We start from the raw sequence: 21,007 nt of genomic DNA, 5'->3' as shown, positions 1-21,007 counted from the left end.
TTATTGGAAATAGTGGCAATTATCTACACCTCAGTAAAACGGTACGCAATAATAACGTATTGAGTGCAAATTATTAAATGGATGCCACCTTATTGGGACAATAAAGCCCTCTACCCTACCCTACCCTACCTACCCTAAGCCTACCCGATACTTTATTTTCAACTTTTTGATTATTTCCTTAATTTTTATTGAAAATAAATGACTTTCCGATATGAGATTTGAAAAGGGAGAAAAACATTCGGCAAAAGGCAGGTTCGAACTCAGGTCGATTGCGTAAAAAAAAAGCATGCACTTTACCATCTACGCCACAGGTACTAATGATAAATGTCTTTTTTCAGTGTCGACTATCCCAATCACACATTGGTGGGTGGAGTTAGTGTAAATAGCCTCTGCCAACAAGGCAGAGTACTGTAGTGTGCTGTAGACACTCCGTTTAAGTATTGCAATTCTAAGAAACAAAGCTGCACTGATAATTTAATGTCACATTGTGAGATTTAAAAGTCACAATTATGAGAAAATTGCAACATGCAGTAAGTCACAGTGCAAGATAGAGATATTGTGAGATAAGTAATAAAGTCACATTGTGAGATACAGTTGCAATGGGCTTCCATATACTGTATATGTGAATTCTCCATCATCCTGCCTTCCTTTATTGAAAAATAAGTAAGTTTAATATGCAGTAATTTGTAAATATTTATGTTATTGAACTATATGTTAGCATGACATTTAACCTGAAATAGTTTTCATTTAAAGGTGATGTAATGCACAAAATTGCCTCTTTCAATGTATTTAATAAATGTTCAATATAGTTTACCCCACACTTTGCTAATTTTATTGTCCAGCCACCACCTTGAGAGTAGTCTTTGTGGGGACTTTGTTCATCAGTAGGGGGTTGATTAATGCTGTTTTGCTACAGGTGAAACTTGGAGTCGTGTAGTGCTTAGAGCGATACTAGGGAACCAGTGAGCTTATTAATTTATGAGGCCAGCTTGTCTGCAAGATTATTATATGATTACCTGCTGTTGCAGAGTGTCTTTAAGATTGTCGACTAACTTATTATTAATCTCATTCTGTAGTGGGAACTTTACTTGTAGTTCTACATGACCCGTTAGAGCAGAGGTGTCAAACTCAGTTCCTGGAGGGCCGGAGCCCTGCAGAGTTTAGATGCAACCCTAATTAAACTGATTCAGCTAAGCAAGGGCTTCGGGCTTATTTGAAAACTACATGTTTTGTGCATTGGAGCAAGGTTGGAACAAAACTAGAACAAATCCAGGAACTGGGTTTGACACCCCTGCGTTAGAGGCTTGAGCTGTCCTCATTCGTTGCAATTGCATGGAGAGAGTGGTACATTATTCCATTTTTTTTTTTTTCGTATACCAAAGACAAATAAGAAAGATCATAGTCATACAGGTTTAGAAGTACATGAGAATAATTTTCTTTTCTGGAACCAAACTTTATTAACATGCAGTAGAGCGATGAGCAGTCTCTGTGATTTAGCAAAGCCGCTGTGGTGGAGTCATGGGTGAGGGATGACAGAGACATTTGATAATACTGCAGGAACCTAGAGCAATTTTTTGACTTGAGTTCCTTGCTTAAGGGCTCACAACACTGGTCAGGGATAAACACTGTAGGATGCCAGCAGCTCTCCAGTGGTGTGCTGGTATTCACCAGTATGCCGCTTCACACCAATAATCAAGCCATGTATGCTGAGCTCTCACACACTGCACCGCATCATTATTATTCATGAGCTTATTTTCCCTTTGTCTTTGCGGTTGCCTTTAAGAAGCCCCAGGTAAAGATTCACCTGGACCATTCCACTCTGCGCTGAACAAAATAGCATTTGGTCATAAGATAATAACTTGCTGAACGATTTTGTATCATCAGCTTCCTGCGGTTACATCCTGATTGGCGGCTGTTTAATCCCTCTTGGACATTTCAAGGGCTGATTGTTTTTTGCTTCAGCATCATAGAAGTCATAAAAGACACTGCATGAAGGTACTTTGTTCTTTTTTTATATTTTATTATTTTTTATTTTAATTTTTATTTTATTATACTAAAAAAAACTAAATAACTTTATCAAAAGAATAGTTTACCCAAAAAATAAAAATTTACCCACCCTCAGACCATCCAAGATATAGATCAGCTTGTTTCTGCATCAGAACAAATTTAGCATTACATCACTCGCTTATCAGTGAATCCTCTGCAGTGAATGAGTGCTGAGAATGAGAGTTCAAACAACTGATAAAAACATCACAATAAGGAATTTGACATGACTCCAATTATTGTCTTGAGACGTGAAAAGCTAAAAGCATTGTTAAGGTGTTTTAATGTCAAAAAGTTGCTTCTGGCCAAAATATGAGTCCATAATAACACTTCCTCCAGTGAAAAAGTCCATATATTGTCCTCCCACATTAAAATTCAGGCATATTTCTTTAGAACGCTTGTTCTGTTTTATGTTTATAAATGGTGGTTGATCTGTGCATGTTTCTATGCCTCTCACTAGATTTTTTTTTTTCAATATTACGGATGGAGGACTCAATAGTTTAAAGCTAAAAATGTATTTAAAAGGAATGTTTTTAATACAAAGGTTTTTTTGCTTTACAAGATGTTAATTTATGGACTGGAGTTTATGGATTATTGTGATGTTTTTATCAGATGTTTGGACTCTCATTCTGACAGAACCCATTCACTGCAGAGGATTCATTGGTAAGCAAGTGATGTAATGCTAAATTTCCTTAAACGGACAAGAATTTAAATGGAGAAAAAGGCTGAATTTTTATGAACTGACTCATAATAAAGGAAAAGTTTTTTCAAACTTTTTAGATCATGCCATATTAATTTTACAGCTTATACTTGTTTGTTTGGCTCATTTATTTTCTTAATTTTACAAAAGAACTCTCATCTCCCAAATGAACACCCAATATCAATGCATCTGGAGCATGTGAGCTAGCCACTAAACCACAACTCAAGTAAAAGTTTTTATTCCAAGGTGTATCACCTTAAAAAAAAAGAACCTCAATATTTTTTAAAAGACACAGTCAATATCCTAGACTGGCTGAGTCAGGTAAAGGCTTAGTCCCTGATGGAAAATCCAGGAGACAAAAACAGGACTTGTGTCCTCATCCTTCTTCTTTAATTGGTTAAATTAACGGTTAAGATGTGGTTTGTGTCAGCAGAAAGTCAACAAGAATTTTCTCGCTCTATCTGCCTCTGGCTTTCTCATTCATGATAGTGTACCTCTTTAACGTTTTTATCTTGTTTGTTGCATTCTCTGCCGGGAAATTACATTTTGAAGGTTTTTACACTGTAAAAAGTGATAAGTTGACTTAACTTAAAAAAAATTGAGGAAACCCCTTGCCTTAAAATTATCAAGTAAATAATAATAAAAAAAAATACGTTAAGTGAATTGTCAAGTTCACTTAACTTATTTTTTTATTATTATTATTTACTTAAACAATTTTAAGGCAACGGGTTTCCTCAATTTTTTTAAGTTAAGTCAACTTATCACTTTTTACAGTGTATAAATACAATTGCAGAATGTTTTGTAAGTCTAATTTCATTACTAGCATTTTATGTATCCTCAACAAAAAAAATGAAATAGTATTTTCATGCTTTTTGCGCAATTCGACAATTGCAGTTTGATTTAAAAATGACATGCAGTAAAAAATTCTGATTATAAAGTTATATCTTAAGACAATTTTAAAATGATTTATACGTTATATTTTCCTATTTTTTTTTTGTTTTTTATTTTTTTTCCCCCACGTATATAATATTTTTCGTACATTACTGTTGTCTCTCTTTGGTAACTAATTGTGCTAAATTTTTAATGTTATGCACATTTAAAAATGTTGGTATGATATTTCATATTTGGGACAGTTGTAATTTGTGTAAAAATGAACATCAAATCAGCATATTAGACTGATTTCTGAAGGATCATGTGACAAGATTGAAGTAATGACTGCTGAAACTTCTGCTTTACCATCACAGGAATAAACTCCATAAAATATATTAAAATAGAAAACAGTTATTTTAAATTGTAAGATATTTCACAATATTAGTTTTTACTGTACTTTTGATCACATAAATGGAGCCTTACACTGTGTCTTGACCTGACGCAAGCGGCACGGCTTGGCGCAACAAAATACTATAGAAGCCATTATAATCAGTGATGCTGAAACACGACAATTGTCATGTCCGGTGTAGACACGGTGTAAGTAAGCATAAGAGCTTCAAATCAATTAGAAATCTTTTAAATTATTAGCAAAGCATGCTAAAAAAGATTTCAAAGCAGAGTAACAACACATTGAAATATGGTAGTCTTAACAAAGTGCCCTGAATTAAAATAAACACCCAATACTTAACAAAAATGGCCATTTTTACCACTTAGCTTACCATCTCACACTGCAGATATTAAACCTTCAGCACTTCCTGTATCTCTAGAGTCCCTCTTTACTTCGTTCCACTCCAAAGCTAAACTGCGCTTTCGAGTTTGGGTTTTGACGCCTCTGGGTGTACGCAAGAGAGCCTCTAACGCGGTGAAAGACCCTCTGTGACTCTTTTATGGTCGTGCAGGGATGCCAGGGGCAGAAACGAGAGGTGTTTGCTGCTGTGTGTTTTCATCCACGTGTAAGTGAGCTATCCGTGCGAAAAGCGCTGTGTCACGATGAGTCAGCTCACCCTGGGGCTGTTAGCGTAGAAGATGAGACGTGCGTGAGCGCCCTCGCTCCTCTAACAATCTCTCTCGAGCTCCCCACGCTCACCCTCCGACGCGTCCCCCCTCAAAGAAGTCAGCGATTCACCAAAACGTGCTTTCAAGAGGACAGGATCGAGTGGTCAAGTGTAGTTTCTTTTAAAACTGACCGGAGGTGCAGCGCACACCACTTTACGGCTGCTCCTGGTTGCCTTGAATCATTGTTATTACAGAATGGGAGAAAGCTTGTTATTATATCCGCAATGGCAGGCTGTGGCATTTCCCGCATCCCCACCCTCTTCAGCAGGGCTGAGCTAAGCACTGATTCTTTCAGAGCTTAAGTCCGTTTCCCCACCGGACTCAGCGACGGCCTGCTGAAAGGATTTGTTCAGGGGGTGATTAAGTTGCTCCGTCTGCTCCACAGGGGTCATATTTTCCCTTTCGTACATCCAGCTGTGCTGATAGATGTCTAAAAAAAAGCCTTGTGGATCTCAGTGTGTGGCCCATCAGAGCTAACCCAAGGCTTAAAGCCTTGAAATAACCACTTTCAAAGCTCGATTGTTTTTTTTTCCCCTTTCTGAGGCTTTATGGAATATTAATTCTACCTCTTTTGTCAGCTCTTCCAAGCGTCAGGTTTTTGAACGTTACAGTTCAGGAAAGCTTGGCGAGTAGTTTTGCTTATTCACCTGACAGGTTGTGACTGTACATCTGTGACTGGGCTGTTAACTGTCAAACCGGTAATCGGCCGAACGGTTTGGTCGGTTGTGTTTATGTGGCAATCGTTAGGAAGAGATTCTGGCTCTTTTTCCTTTTGTCTGTTCGCTCTCCCCATCTATCTAGCTTTCTCTCTGTGTGATTATGAGCAGCGTTTGAGAGGCCACTTGACGGCACCCATCACCCTGTTGTTCCTCAAGTTTTAATGAGCACTTTAGGGTGCTTTCACATCTGTAGTTCGGTTCATTTGGTCCGGACCAAAGGCAAAAAATTATACATTGTAGCTATTTTTAGCCGTTTTGGTTCCTTTTCACACCACACTGTTTGCTCTGGTCCGAACCAGCTGAAACGAACCAAAATGCAGTCACGTGACAACATCCGCTTCACTTGTTGGCTAGATGTGTCTTTGAACGCATTCCCTAAACTGCTTTTCGATTGGTCAGAAAGAGCGTGCGGAAAAATTCCAACGGTGCTCCTGGAAGTAAACAAAGACAGGAGTAAAATGCAGCAGACAGTACACTGCTATTTTGAGGCTCCGCACCTCCTCACAACCCCAAGTTTGTCCGCGACCTGCCATGCTAAACTGCAAACTGGCAACAAACACTTCCTCATACTATAATGCACAGCGCAGCTAACTACGGCAGCTGGTTTAGTCCGAAAATGCGCAGTTCTTTTTGCGGTTGGGTCTGTTTAAGTTCAGATCGCTTTCTCACCACAAACGAACCGCTCCAGGGTCAAAAATCGCACTCGGGTGCGCACCAAAAGCGGACCAAAGAAGCATACCGAGACCACTTTGAAGAGTGCGATTGCTGCTTTCTCACCTGCCCAAACGAACCGCACCAAGAGGGAAAACGAACTCTAGTGCGATTCAACCGAACTAAATGAGGCAGGTGAGAAAGCAAACTCCCAGAGGAACCCAAATGAATGGTTCCCATTGGTAATTATTCCTAACACTGCCATGAATATGCACATAGAAGTCCCAGCTGGGCCCAACACTCTTTACATCAACACCAGCTCGAGCTCAGAGATCTTGCATGCTTATACCTCAGTTATACACCATTTAAAATGGATGGGCAAGAATGGCAAAAAAAAATCATTTTTGTCAAAAAATCAATTTTTGTCATAACTACAGTTCACTTTTAGGCGTCTTGTGATTATTACATAATTAGTTGATCATTATTCTTTGCAATGTATTTAAAAAACATGTATGAGAATACACACTGAAGATACATACTGTATTTTAATATATAATATATACAGTTTAAACAATAATATGTAATAATAGAAAATATATATAATATAATAACTAATATATTTTAATAAATATTTTATATATATTACTTTAGTTTACCATATATTGTATTTCTTGTAATATGCTGTTCTAATTTTTAATCAAATATTTTACAGTTTAAAGTGAAATTGTGCTGTGATATTGGTTATTTAATGAGGAAAAGAAAGCCAAAAAACATTAAAAGGATAGTTCACCCAAAAAAATGAAAATACAGTCATTAATTACTCACCCTGAGACCTTCGTTCCTCTTTGGAACACAAAATAAGATATTTTTGCTGAAATCCGAGGGCTTCCTGATGCTGCAAAGACAGCAATGCAACTGACATGTTCAAGACCCAGAAAGGTATTTAGGACATTGTTAAAATAGTTGAATTGTTGAATAAAGTCATTATTTTTGTTTTCTTTGTACACAAAAAGTATTCTCGTAGCTTCATAACATTACGGTCGAACCACTGATGCCAGATATACTGTCTATGCAGGGTCAGAAAGCTCTCGGATTTCATCAAAAATGTATAAATTTGTGTTCTGAAGAAGTTTGGAACAACATGAGGGAAGGTATGACAGAATTTAAATTTTGGGGTGAGCTATCCCTTTAAGAATTTTGTAGTGCCTCTTTGAAAAAACAAATTGAATTTGTGCATCACACACTTTTAATGCTCAGCTACGGATATGCAAAGCTATTGGGTATTGCCTAAAAGTTCTCAAAATTCTTTCCCAAATCAGTTAACTCCTTATTTCATCATTTGAGATAAATTCGTCTTCTCTAACAGCATGAAGTGGGAAATTCACAAAAATATTATTCCGACTCTTCAAAATTAGGACTTGCATCAAGCCACTTAACCAAGACAGTGTGCCATTAAGCATTAGCACAATTATAATGTATCAGGTAGAAACGTCAATTAACAGAATGGAGGAGGACACAGATCCCTGCTTATTTTTCAGTTGAGTGCGCAGATACAAACAGTGTTTTGCTAAAAAAAAGAAAGAAAAAAAAAGGTCAAGCTACAAATGAGATTTTTGATGTTTTGTTTTTAATTTTCCTGAGTATTTCACACATTTCAAGCAGACATTAAAATACAGTGTTTTAACAAATCAGTTTGAGATTTTATTCAGTGGGTTTAATTTATTTAACATTACTCCTATTCACTTTAAAATTATGAATACATGTCCACACACTCTGAATTTGATCCACTTTCTAGACTGTCATCACTAGATTACGTCAGACTGAGATGTGTATCAAATTTATCATGTCTTTTTGGTGAAAGCAGCATGATTGAAGGAACAGAAGAGTGAGGAAATCCTTTGAAAAGCCTTTCTAAAGGTTACAACATTTTTTTAATCACTGTGTGTGTTAGCGCTTGTGTGTCAGTATGACTAACTTTGTTGAAAAGAGCCGTGTGTGTATTTCTGCACCTGTGACTCATTAGCCGGATCTTCTGCACAAAATAACTTTCAAATAAAACTTTTTTTCTGTGACGCAAAGCTGACAGAGAAAGCTGAATATGAGTGATCTTCTTTTGTGAACTAAGCAGAACTCTGGTTCGTGCAAGGGAGAGAAATGAAGCATAATGTCTTTCATTTTTATTTTATTTCTGTATATTTCTGTCCCACTCTCTATCTTTGTTGTGACTTCAGATACAAGCGGTTTGCCGAGCGTCTGGCACAGCTGGAGGAGGCGGAAGGGGCCTTTGATTACTTCACACTGAGCTACCGGTCCTTCGGAATTCAGCGGCGATCCGACAACGGTCTGGTCCTTAGGGAATGGGCACCGGGAGCGGAGGCCGTCTTCCTGACTGGGGATTTCAGTAAGCGTCACCATGCAGAGACCTCTGTCTATTACATCCAGGCACAGACCCTTCCTAATGGACAGATTTATGGAGCAAAGTACAAGTGGTTTATTGTTTCCAAGGATTTTAGGCTGCTAATGCTTGAAATGCTCTTCGCGTTTGCAGGGAGAGGAATCTGCTGGGTTTGCATTGAGTGATTTATTAAGCCGTAATGATGTGTATTACCAATTGTGTGCTTGTCTGGATTGTTTACAAGTAGTCTGACAGTATTGTTCTTTTAAAGACATCGAGAGACAGAGAGGAAGAGAGAGTTGGACTGATGTTCTGTTGTTAAATTTTACTCCATTATAAGCCGATTTGGAGTCTGTTAGAAGCAGGGTTCAAGATAAGGCTAAATTCCCTCTAATCTTGAAGTAACAGGAACACATCCTGCAGTTTGCGTTGTCCCGACTGCCAAACTTCACCATTGTGTCTGAAAATTAAACTGATGCCCTGGTGAGAAAGTGTGATGGAGATCGATTGATTCGCAAAAAGTTTGCAAATTCCATCCAAGCTTTACATACGGAAGAAAGTCCCTCAGTCATATGCAAACTATTCATAATTCTTCATTAACGTTGCTGGTCAATAAAGGTCACGAGGGTGCTTGGGAGCGAATTTGCTAAACATTGTGCTACTGCAATAATTGTTTCCATGTAACTTTCTATAAATGATGAATGACTAATACTTTGTCTGAATAAATTAAACATTTACATTTACATTTAGTAATTTAGCAGACGCTTTTATCTAAAGTGACTTGAGGACAATAGAAGCAATCAAACCAACAAAAGAGCAATAATATGTAAGTGCTGTGACAAGTCCCGGTTAGTCTAACACAATACACATGCAGGTACATTTTTATTTTTAAAAATAATAAATAAAAAGAAAACAAGTAGATATTGTCACGATAAGGAGGAGGAAGCAGAGATGCAGGTGAAACAATGGTAAGTATTTATTGATAGTCACATGACACGAACACAGCACAGTCTCTCGGATGGGTTGGTGGCGCAGGGACACGATGAACAGCGTGCTGGTGACGAGTGACGACGGTGAATCCAGTGCCGGTGAATATCCAACGAGTGATGACGGTGAATCCAGTGCCGGTGAACATCCAGACGAGACGAAACCCACGAAGACTCCAGACAGACGATGACCAGGAACACTGAAGCAGACGGCACACGGGGAATGACACAGAGGACATCAACAACGATCTGACAAGGAGAGGAAAGTGCGGTGAGACTTTATAGGTGAGTAGATTGGCAGCAGCTGGTGCGGGAATTGAGATCAGCTGGCGCGCTGATGACTGGAGTGAGCGGTCACGCCCACTCACACACACACACACACACACACACAGAGAACAACAATACACGAGACATGAAGAAACCAGTGAATTCATGAACCGTGACAGTACCCTCCCTCCTAGGAACGCCTCCTGGTGTTCCCAGACTCCCTTACCTGTCGATTGTAATCATCAATAAGGGAGTGATCCAGAATGTCTCTAGCAGGCACCCAACTTCTCTCTTCCGGACCGTAACCTTCCCAGTCCACCAAGTACTGAAATCCGCGTCCCCTCCGCCTAGAGTCCAGAATACGATTGACCGAATAAGCGGTCTTAGAGATTGAGGCGGACTGTCACCGGACTAATGATCTTGGTGACAGCGAACGGGCCAATGAATTTAGGAGCAAGTTTATTAGACACGGAGCGGAGAGGAATGTTCTTAGTAGAAAGCCACACTTTGGAACCGACGACATATACGGGAGGTCTAGACCGGTGGCGATCGGCCTTGGCCTTGGTGCGCGCTCCCACCTGGAGTAGAGTCTCGCGGGCTCTAGTCCAAGTGCGATGACACCTCTGGACAAAGGCGTGGGCGGAGGGAACCGCGACTTCGGATTCCAGACTAGGAAAAATTGGTGGCTGGTAACCTATACTGCATTCAAACGGAGACAGGCCCATAGATGACACTGGTAACGAATTGTGGGCGTACTCCACCATTGACAGTTGTTGGCTCCATGAGGAAGGATTCTTGGAGACCAGACATCGCAACGTTCTCTCCAAATCCTGGTTGGCTCTCTCAGTTTGACCATTGCTCTGGGGATGAAACCCTGAGGACAGACAGTAGCACCCAGCAATTTACAAAACTCTCGCCAAAATATGGACACAAATTGGGGTCCTCTGTCGGAAACCACGTCCGTCGGGAGGCCATGTAACCGAAAGACGTGGTCAACGACTGTTACCACTGTCTCCTTGGCTGAGGGTAATTTGGGCAAGGGAATAAAGTGGGCCGCCTTCGAGAATCGGTCCACCACGGTCAAAACTACCGTGTTACCCTGAGAGGGTGGGAGGGCGGTGACAAAATCTAGAGCGATATGGGACCAGGGTCTCGAAGGGACCGGCAGCGGTTGAAGGAGCCCATCTGGGGGGCTGTTCAAACCGGCGTTAATTCGCATTATTTCCGTTCTCCTGCTTCATTTAACATCAGGAGACTAAATTCAAAGCTGTGCGGCTGTCCCGAGTGTGACCCGAGCAGGAGGAGAATGTTCTGCAGCCCATGATGGGCGGCAGCGGGTCTAAAAGTAAAGGCTACTGGCTGTTCTCAGGTTCAGGTGGCGGAGATGAGCCTGCTAAAGATGGCCAAGAGCAGAGCCTGGCCCGGGTGCGGAGCATCCGAAACGCCACCCCTTTCGTGTTTACCAGGAAGAGCTCTTTGTACTTCAATGAGGACGGTGACCTGGCCCACGAGTTTTACGAAGAAACGGTAGTAACGAAAAATGGTCGCAAGAAAGCCAAACTAAAACGAATCCACAAGAATCTCATACCTCAGGGAATCATCAAGTTGGATCACCCTTGTATCCACGTCGATTTTCCGGTCGTCATCTGTGGAGTTTGATGCCATTGGTGACCACCTGTGAAGAATCCTTCCCCCTGCATTTTCCTCCCGCCCGCTGGATCCCGGACACGCTTGCTGTGTAGCGCCCCCTTGTGTTTAGGAGGGCTTGACGCGTGTGTGAGGAATCCTGGCAAACGAGCCGCGAGATGCTCCGGCTGTGTGACTGAGAAGAGGCTGCGGCCTGACAATGACTCTTTTTATTTTCTCGTTATCCTCCACATGAAGAAACCAGTGAATTCATGAACCGTGACAGATATAAAAGAAAAAAGAATAGAGAATATTGGTGTTGATGTTCATTTTTAGTGAATTTCACTCTTGGTGTCCGTGTCTTTCCTGTCTTCGTGTCCACATGGTTGGTCACATACGTGCATTAGGCATGAAACGTGCGTGAGGAAACTTTGATGTATGATGTTCAAAGCTTTCTGCTTCAGTACTTGAATAACTGTCAGACAGAGAGAAGAAAAGACAGAATGTGTAGCAAGAGGGAATGACAAAAAAAGAAATATTATATGAAAAAAATATCAATGAATGAATGTGAAAGATGTAATCTAACCAGGAAGATGATGCCAGTTAGTAGCTTAATTAAATTATACAGTTGATTTTGATTTACACCAAAAATTTTTGAATAGTTGCTAATACTTTTTAAAAGAACAAGTAATGCTGTGGTTATTTTATAATTTATTTTTTACTGGACATATTTCAGGTCAAGTGATTGACTTTATGATTAGGAAAACTTTTACATTTCTTTGTATTATTATTTTACTTCAGTTTTTCAACTACCTTTTTAGTTTAGTTTTAGTTATTTAAAGTGAAATATTTTTATCAGATTCTTTCTGATTATCGTAGTTCATTATTTCACTTCGTTTTAACCACTGTTTGTAGTTTAGTTTCAGTTTTAATTTATTTTTCATAAAAATGCTTTCATAAATCGTTTTAATTACATTTTTTTATAATAACTCCTATTTGATACGGCTTCTACAAACAGCAACACGAGACAAACTCTGAGGGAGCACTGCTAACATTTTGGCGGGATTCTCGCTTTTCGCCATTTAATATTTTATTCTCCTTTTGCTGAGAGCGTCTTTCTTTCTTTCTGTGTTTCTTTCACCTTGCTCTTGTGCCTCTGTTCCTCACAAGCAAAGCATCTCAACGAATCCTTCACACTCTGCCTCAGAGCTCAGTTTTTTCCTCTGAGAGAGTAGTTGTTGCGGGAAACTTTAAGTAGAAGTTGTTGGGGGTTTTTTTTGTTTTGTTTTAAGCCTCCATCTGTTTTGACCCATTGCTGTCCTTGTATCTCAGAGTGAATCTCTTAGCTGTCAAACGCAGGAGTGGGAACATCTGATACCTGTTCTGAGCTCACGGATCACATATTCTGTCAGTGGAGTCAGCCTGCAGTCCCTGTGTAGAGTCGACCAATAGGAAAGGGACCACTTTGTGTCAGTTCATGTTGTCAGGAAGAGATCTTAAAGTTCCTGTCTAAAAGCTGTGCTATGTCTTCTCTCCTGTCTGGTCCTTCCATCTGATCTTCTCACCTCCTTTGGCTGACGGAAAGGTGTGACATTGTCTTTAATAAAATGGAAAGCCAGAAAACAAATTCCCTGCTTCTGCACACACACATACAGGGAAGTCGTGGCCTAATGGTTAGAGAGTTACGGGTTCGAGTCCCCGGCCGGCAGGGATTGTAGGTGGGGGGAGTGAATGTACAGCGCTCTCTCCACCCTCAATACCACGACTGAGGTGCCCTTGAGCAAGGCACCGAACACCCAATTGCTCCCCGGGCGCCCGCAGCATGGCTGCCCACTGCTCCGGGTGTGTGTTCACGGTGTGTGTGTGTGTGTGTGTGTGTGTGTGTGCATTTGTTCACTACTCACTGCTGTGTGTGTGCACTTGGATGGGTTAAACGCAGAGCACCAATTTCGAGTATGGGTCACCATACTTGACAATACGTCACAACTTTTTTTTTACTTTACATAAAACATAAGAACACATGGGTATATGCAACAAAAATATAGCAAGATTTCAAGGATTAGTTCACCCAAAAGTGAAAATGTAATTGTATATATTCACCCTCACGTTATTCTAAACCAAAAAGTAAAGGCTGGCAGCCACATAGTTGAGAGAAGTAGTAATGTTCAATTTTTGAATGAGTCATTCTTTTGAGTCTAATCTTTTCATTGAATTGGTTGATGTCCACAAAACCAGTCACAATGACTCATTTGGACCCATTCAGTTCACTGACTGAGTGAATTATGACTTATATGTAATTCTGTATGTTATACCTGGTTCACAAAACTGATCTGAATGGTCTTCATTCGCAAATCAAACTGATTCACTGAATCACTTACATCTCTGTCTGTTTACATCTGTTCTGATTCACAAAACTGGTCTGAAGGATTCATTCATGAATCAGACTTGTTCAGTTCTTAACTATATTTTGAATAATGGCTTACATTTCAGTCTGTTTTCAACATTTGATTCACTAAACCAATGTGAACAATTCATTCACAAATACAATTGATAGCCTACAGTTCTCAAGTTTAACTCACAGATTGAATAAGAGTTTAAATCGCAGTCTGTTTGTCAGCCCTTATTGAAATTAATTAATTAATTTATATATATATATATATATATATATATATATATATATATATATTTATCCAAAGTGACTTACAAATGAGGGCAATAGAAGCAATCAAAACCAACTAAAGAGCAACAACGTGCAAGTGCTATGACAAGTCTCGGTTAGCCTAATGCAGTACACGTAGCAAGGTTTTGTTTCGTTTTTTTAAATAAAAGGAGTAGATAGAATATAGAAAAAAGAAACCTAGTGGGGTTTTTTGTTGTTTTTTTGTTTTGTTTTTTTTGCAAGAAATATGTGGATAGAATAGAAAAAAGACAGCTAGTGTTACTTTTTCAAGAAAAGTTAGCAGTTAGAGAATAAATGTGACCCTGAACCACAAAACCAGTCATAAGGGTCAATTTTCCGAAATTGAGATTTATACATATATAAATGAAAGCTGAATAAATGAGCTTTCCATTGATGTATGGTTTGTTAGGACAGGGCAATATTTGGCCGAGATACAACTATTTGAAAATCTGGAATCTGAGGTTGCAAAAAAAAATCTTGAAATACTGAGAAAATCGCCTTTAAAGTTGCCCAAATGAAGTTCTTAGCAATGCATATTACTAATCAAAAATTAAGTTTTGATATACTTACAGTAGGAAATTTACAAAATATCTTCATGGAACATGATTTTTACTTAATGTCCAAATAATTTTTGGCATAAAAGAAAAATCTATAATTTTGACCCATACAATTTGGCTATTGCTACAAATATACCCCAGCGACTTAAGACTGGTTTTGTGGTCCAGGGTCACACATATGCAATTGATAGAGGGTCGTGTGTGTGTGTGTTTATGTTTATGTGGTTTATGAGGACACAAATTTGTATAAAGACATGGGTATGACAGAGGTATTACAATATGAAGGTGGTTTATGAGGACACTGCCTATGTCCCCGTAATTCAAAAGGCTTAAAAAACATACTAAGTCTCCTGTGAGGGCTAAGTTTAGGTGTAGGGTTGGTGTAGGGCAATAGCACACACAGTTTTTAGCCATTTCTTGAAGATGACTAAGGATTCAGCTGCTCGGATTGAGTTGGGAAGGTCTTGTAGGCATGCATTATACATTTGTATAACCACCGTTTTACTACAAATACTATGGCTAAATTATGGTTAGTGTTCCAATACCATGGTTAATTTGGTCTCATCCTTTGAAATACTTTTCCCAGCCTTTAATGCAGCCAATTCCAGTTGTTGTTTGTTTTGGAGAGTTCTGAATCTTGCATTCAATGATGACTCACACAAACCAGGATGAAGATGAGGGAGCTGACTTTGAGAGAAAAGCAAGCAATTTGGATGCTAAAAGAAAAGAGGAAGCCAATTAGAACTATAGCAAAAACAAAGGGCATGGAGAAATCAAGAGTTTGGAAACTACCAGCAACCAACAACTACCTGATCAGCTGAGAAAACAACAGTAGCTGATGACAGACAAATCATAAAAGCTGTGAAAATGAACCCTAAAAGATGTGTCTGTAAAATCACCAACAACTTCCAGAAAGCTGTGGTGATGCTCTGACAATCTACTGTCCTCAGGAGACTTTGACACAGAATTACAGATGCTACACAGCAAGATGCAAACCTCTGACCAGCACCAAAAATAGAAAGGCAAGATTAGAGTTTGCAAAAAAGCACAAAGGTGAGCCAGAAGAGTTTTGGAACTGTGTTTATGGACCGATGAGACAAAGATAAACCTTTATCTAAGTGATGGGAAAGCAAAAATGTGGAGAAAAAAAAAGGGAACTGCAATGATCCCAAGCATACAGCCTCATCTGTAAAGCATGGTGGAGGTGGTGTCATGGCATGGGCATGCATGGCTGTCTCTGGAACAGGCCCTCTCAACGTTACTGATGACTTAATGTATGATGACAGTAGCAGAATGAATTTGGAAGGGTACAAAACCATCTTGCCGACAAATATTCAAGAAAATGCCACCAGATTCATTGGGATGTGCTTCATATTGCATCAGGACAATGACTCAAAACACCCTGCCAGTTCAGTCAAGGAATTTATAAGGGCAAAGAAATGGAAAGTGTTAGATTGCCCAAGTCAATCTCCAGATTTAAATCAGATTGAACATGAATTTCACCAGCTGGAAAGGAAAGACAGAAACTCCCCAAAACAAGCAACAATTGGAATTGGCTGCATTAAAGGCTGGGAAAAGTATTTCAAAGGATGAGACCAAGAGTCTGGTGATGTCTATGGGTCACAGACTCACTGCTGTGATTGTGCGCAAGGGATCTGCAACTAAATAATAGCTTTTAATCTTTTATATCTGCCTTATGTTCAACTGTCCCAATACTTATGCTCACATCAATGAGTGGGATGAACTCTAAAAGTGCTGTTCTGTTTATTTGGTAAAACGTGTGTTGAAATGGGTAATAATAAAATGTGGCATTCTGTATTTTTGTCTCATATTCATATTTTAATCATATTTGCAAATGTCTTGACTCCCCAGCCAACAGAGCAATTTTGTCTTTACTGTTCCAATACTTATGGAGGGCACTGTATATATATATATATATATATATATATATATATATATATATTATTTATTTATATATATATATATAAAACCACAAATTAACCATGGTTTTGCAACACTAACCATAATTTAGCCATGGTATTTGTAGTAAAGCTGTGGTTATACAAATGGTAGTCAATAAGCCAAAAAAAAAAATGGTTACTACAATTTTACTTTAATAAAACCATGGTTGATTTTCGTAAGGGACATCTGATTCACAAAACCAGTCTAAATGATTAATTCGTGAATCAGAATAATCTATTTCTCAAGTTTCTATTTCTCAAAGAGAAACCAGCAAAACACAGCACATTAATATACTGAAAATCAAAAGGCCTATATATGAGTCAGATATGTTTGTATTATATAGACGTGATTGCACAAATAGCATCTTCCGGCTCAGTGATTGCTCACTATCCTACTCCGTGTTACTCCTACTCCGAACTATCCTACTCAGTGTTTGATGATGTAACTCTCAGTGGTCCAAACACCAGTGGGCCACATCCCAATGTGCTCTTCTCACTCCTCTCTCCTAAAATTGCTCGTATCTCAGCCTCTGTACCTAATCGGAAGTTCTCAGGGAATGAGAGTGCAACTAGAAAAATGCACCAGATGTCTTATTGCAAAGCAGTCAAACAGCCTCTGGCCAGCTTCAGACTTCTTCTAATTGAGAGTTGTGCTGTGATCTGCAGGCCGTGTGGGTAACCAGACCTGTGAAAACTCCTGACTCCAGTTTTGTATGTACATATCTATACTTCATGTCTGTATGTTTACAAATATGAATCTTATTCCTGGAGCTCCACTTATGCCGTTTAAGCAATTATTGATTATAGCGGAAAGACATGATGCATATTAGTGCAGATCCTCCCTCAAAGTCTTCTCTTAATACACTGCTTACATGCCTTGAAGAGAATATTGATTTCAAAGCCTGAAGCACCTTTTAAAATGATAATTGATGATAAGGAGTGAATGATTAGCTAGTTCATGGTTCTTCTCATGGTGATGTCTTTGTATCTTAGCAGGTTCCTCATTATGCTGGTGTTGTTTACTTATTTCAGCACCTGATCGGTAGTTCGCCAGTCCTTTGGTCAGACAAGCACTTTGAAAGTTAAATATTTTTCCTTTTTTATTTAGAATAAACTGTGGTTAAAGAGAACTGATTATATAGTTATGTTTTACATAATTTTCCTTTTGGATGTGATATTATTTAGTTGCAGAAAAGCTTTGGGAATACCATGGTATTTTAATATGTTCCATGACATTGAACAATTGCCTTACCGTGGTAATTATATAATACTACAAGTTCCCTCAAAGAATACCATGGTAGTACTATGGTTATGGTTAAAAAAATGTATTCACTTTGGTCAGTATATATATATACAGTATGTAAACTGAGAAAACTGCTTTAAAAACACACAGTTCAGATGTACTCCATCATCGAGTACCTGGGAGTGTGTGTGTGTGTGTGTGTGTGTGTGTGTGTGTGTGTGTGTGTGTGTGTGTTTGCTATCGATACGTACACACCTTTCTTGGTGTTAGTGAATCCATACTGTCGGGTGAAAAGGGCACATTGTTCCCTCTGGGAAAGAAGCAAAATGTTGTCTCTCCTCTCGCTGTGACACTACTTATATCCGTATGACCAGTGGCTGCTCTCCTCCCTGACCATCCCCCACCTATATCACATCCTCCCCTTTTATATTTCTCCCCATGCCTTTTTGTAATTATCTCTCTCTGAGACCCAGAGGCAGTGTCATAGGAAATCCCAACTTCCAATTTGGTGTGAGATTGCATTTTGACATGGCTCATATTATATGGTTTCAATTTCACAGTAGGAATGAGAGGTTTGAAAGAGCGGGAGAGAGAAATTTGGGTCTGGGGGAGCCGGTCTTGATCTGTGTCGGGGGGCTGCAGGTGGGTAGGCATATTGCACTGGCACTGGTCTTTTATTGATTTATTTATTTATATTCGCGTTCTGCTCTCCATTAGAGTATGTAATGTGAAAAGAGATACACAGAGGCGTACAGGGCAGAACGACATAAATTATCCACAACAAATCAGAGCCTCTTTTTTTTATGCTTTGAGAGGGGGTCACACAATCTTGCGTGGCTTTCTTCCCAGAAACTGAATGAACAGTCTGAGAGAGTCTGTAAAGTCAGCTGCTGTACGGCACTCTGCATTTTCATTACCCTCTGCCTCCGCGTTTATTCAACTGTTAAAGCCATGGATGAATGGATCTGGTTTTAAGGGCCATGTAAATATACTTTGCTCTGCAAAAGTATGCAGATTCTTAGCCAGTTTTGACAGAATCTGAAATTGTGCTCTAAAATGTAGTTTTTTCCCTCTCTTTCGCTCTAAGCAGTGTAAGTTATTCTTAAAGTAATAGTTCATACAAAAATGAAAATTGGCACAAGCTATTAGTAAATCTGGCCCTAAAACTCAGAAACTCAAAGGAAATTTTATCACATGACAATATTCACATGTGAATATGTGAACAATTGGAATATTTAATATTTACGTTTTACTGGTACAGACGCCATGTCTGAACATTTTACTTTTATTTTGTAAGTCTGGGCTGTATCATGTGACATTTCAATCATTTGATATGTTCAGTTTATTATGGTCTCCCATGTTTGAAGTGGTTGTTCGTCAAGAGGTCAAGGTTTGCCTGATTAGCATTGCCCAATCACAAATATTCCATTTTATTTAAAGGGTTACTCCATCCCAAAATGAAAATTTTGCCATTAATCACTCACCCCCATGTCGTCTCAAACCCTTAAAAGCTTTGTTCGTCTTTGGAACAGAATTTAAGATATTTTGGATGAAAACCGGGAGGCTTGTGACTGTCCCATTGACTGCCAAGTAAATAACTCTGTCAAGGCCCAGAAAAGTATGAAAGACATCATCAAAATAGTCCATCAGCTATCAGTGGTTCAACCATAATTTTACAAAGCTACGATAATGATTTTTGTACGCAAAGAAAACAAAAATGACAACTTTATTCAATGAGGAGACGAATTGTTGAATTAAGTCATTATTTTTTTTTTTTTACGGTTGTACCACTGATGGCACTAATGACAGTCACAAGCATCCGGGTTTTCATCCAAAATATCTTAAATTGTGTTCCGAAGACGAACAAAGCTTTTACGGGTTTGGAACAACATGGGACTAAGTGATTAATGACAAAATTTTCATTTTGGGATGGAGTAACCCTTTAACAGTTCTTTCTGGTCCTCGAATCTGTTTGGCTGAGAGGAGTGCAATATTCTAGTGATAACAGAGCTCCATCCATTCCCGCTTGTGGTATTTCTCACAGTGAGTGACATGGCGGATGCCCAAATCCACTATAATTTTATAAATAATACTGTTTTTGTGTCACAAAATGTAGTTTTAAGATTATATATATATATATAATACTTGTTTAGACCTCCAATATGCATTTTGTTAATAAAGATAACTTTGAAATCTTAAGGATAAATCTTGAAGATAAATTTGCTTCTTTGTTTTCAGAGATGTGAGCTCAAGGGCGTCAGCAGCCGTTCAGCACTCATTAACCCGCCGAGAGCAGCCTCACCTCGGGCCAGCTCTTCTGGAATTTACCTCTGGCTCAGATGTCTCTATAGTGGTTAAGGATGAGATATAATTTGTTTTGGGTAAATCTAACGGGCAGTCTTTGGTCTCATTAATCAATTAGACACCAAATAGTTTTGGCTAAGCGCAAAATCTATTTTATATAACTTTAATGTTGTATGTCAGAGCGAATTATGTAGCAACTTTTATGCTGGCTGTTTTTGTTGTTTATTAAATATTATTATTCAAAAAATAATATTCTATATAATAAATAGTAGTATTTAATTATAGTATTTAGGATTGGGAAATGGTTCTGCGTGTGTGTGTGTGCGCGTTTTTGTGACAAATGAGGATAAATTTGTGTAATGACACAGGTATTACAAGGTGAAGGTGACTTTTCAGGACATTGTCCCCACTTTTCAAAATGTTTATAAATCATACAGAGTGAGTTTTTTTGGGGGGGGGAATAGAAATGCACAGTCTCATGTGAGGGCTAAGTTTAGGTGTAGGGCAATAGCACATACAGTTTGTACAATATAAAAACCATTACACCTATGGGATGTCCCCACTTTTCACAAAAACAAAAGTGTGTGTGTGTGTATGTGTTTTCGTGATGGTGATTTTAGTTACATTGTTCCAACATTAGATGGCGACAAGAGACTGTTTTTTATGAGTCAGCAGTAACAACTTTTATATTGAAAGAGACTGAAACAGGGTTGTAAACAAGGATATTTTTACTTTCAACAACAGCTTGTAAGAAGCAGCAAACAAATGCACTGAGCAGCGCTGTCATCAGAAATCCCCCTTAGCAGATGAAAAGATAGTACGACAAAGATATCTCTTTTGTCAGCAGGCATTGAAACTGTTTAATTGTGCATATGGGATTGAGCTGAAG

General features: G+C 38.9%; 2 protein-coding genes across 2 annotated transcripts in view; both read left to right on the top strand.

Annotated features, from left to right (window-relative positions):
• Positions 1 to 21,007, top strand: part of LOC306865770 (1,4-alpha-glucan-branching enzyme-like) — a 37,325-nt gene that overhangs the window by 4,221 nt on the left and 12,097 nt on the right. Inside the window, exon 2 of the mRNA XM_079410567.1 lies at positions 8,331 to 8,500. Coding sequence (XP_079266693.1) covers positions 8,331 to 8,500 — 170 coding nt within the window. The remainder of the gene's footprint in view (positions 1 to 8,330; positions 8,501 to 21,007) is intronic.
• On the top strand, positions 11,071 to 11,616 carry LOC306865771 (tumor suppressor candidate 2-like; the record flags this gene model as incomplete). The annotated part of the gene is made up of 1 exon (XM_079410568.1): positions 11,071 to 11,616. One exon carries the CDS (start codon positions 11,071 to 11,073, stop codon positions 11,404 to 11,406), a length of 336 nt encoding a protein of 111 aa, XP_079266694.1. The 3' UTR covers positions 11,407 to 11,616.

This window comes from Barbus barbus (genome assembly GCF_936440315.1).
Source record: "Barbus barbus genome assembly, chromosome: 47".
NCBI classification, from domain to species: Eukaryota; Metazoa; Chordata; class Actinopteri; order Cypriniformes; family Cyprinidae; genus Barbus; species Barbus barbus.
The sequence above is the reverse complement of the archived record's forward strand: the minus strand, read 5'-3'. Positions and strand labels throughout refer to the sequence as shown.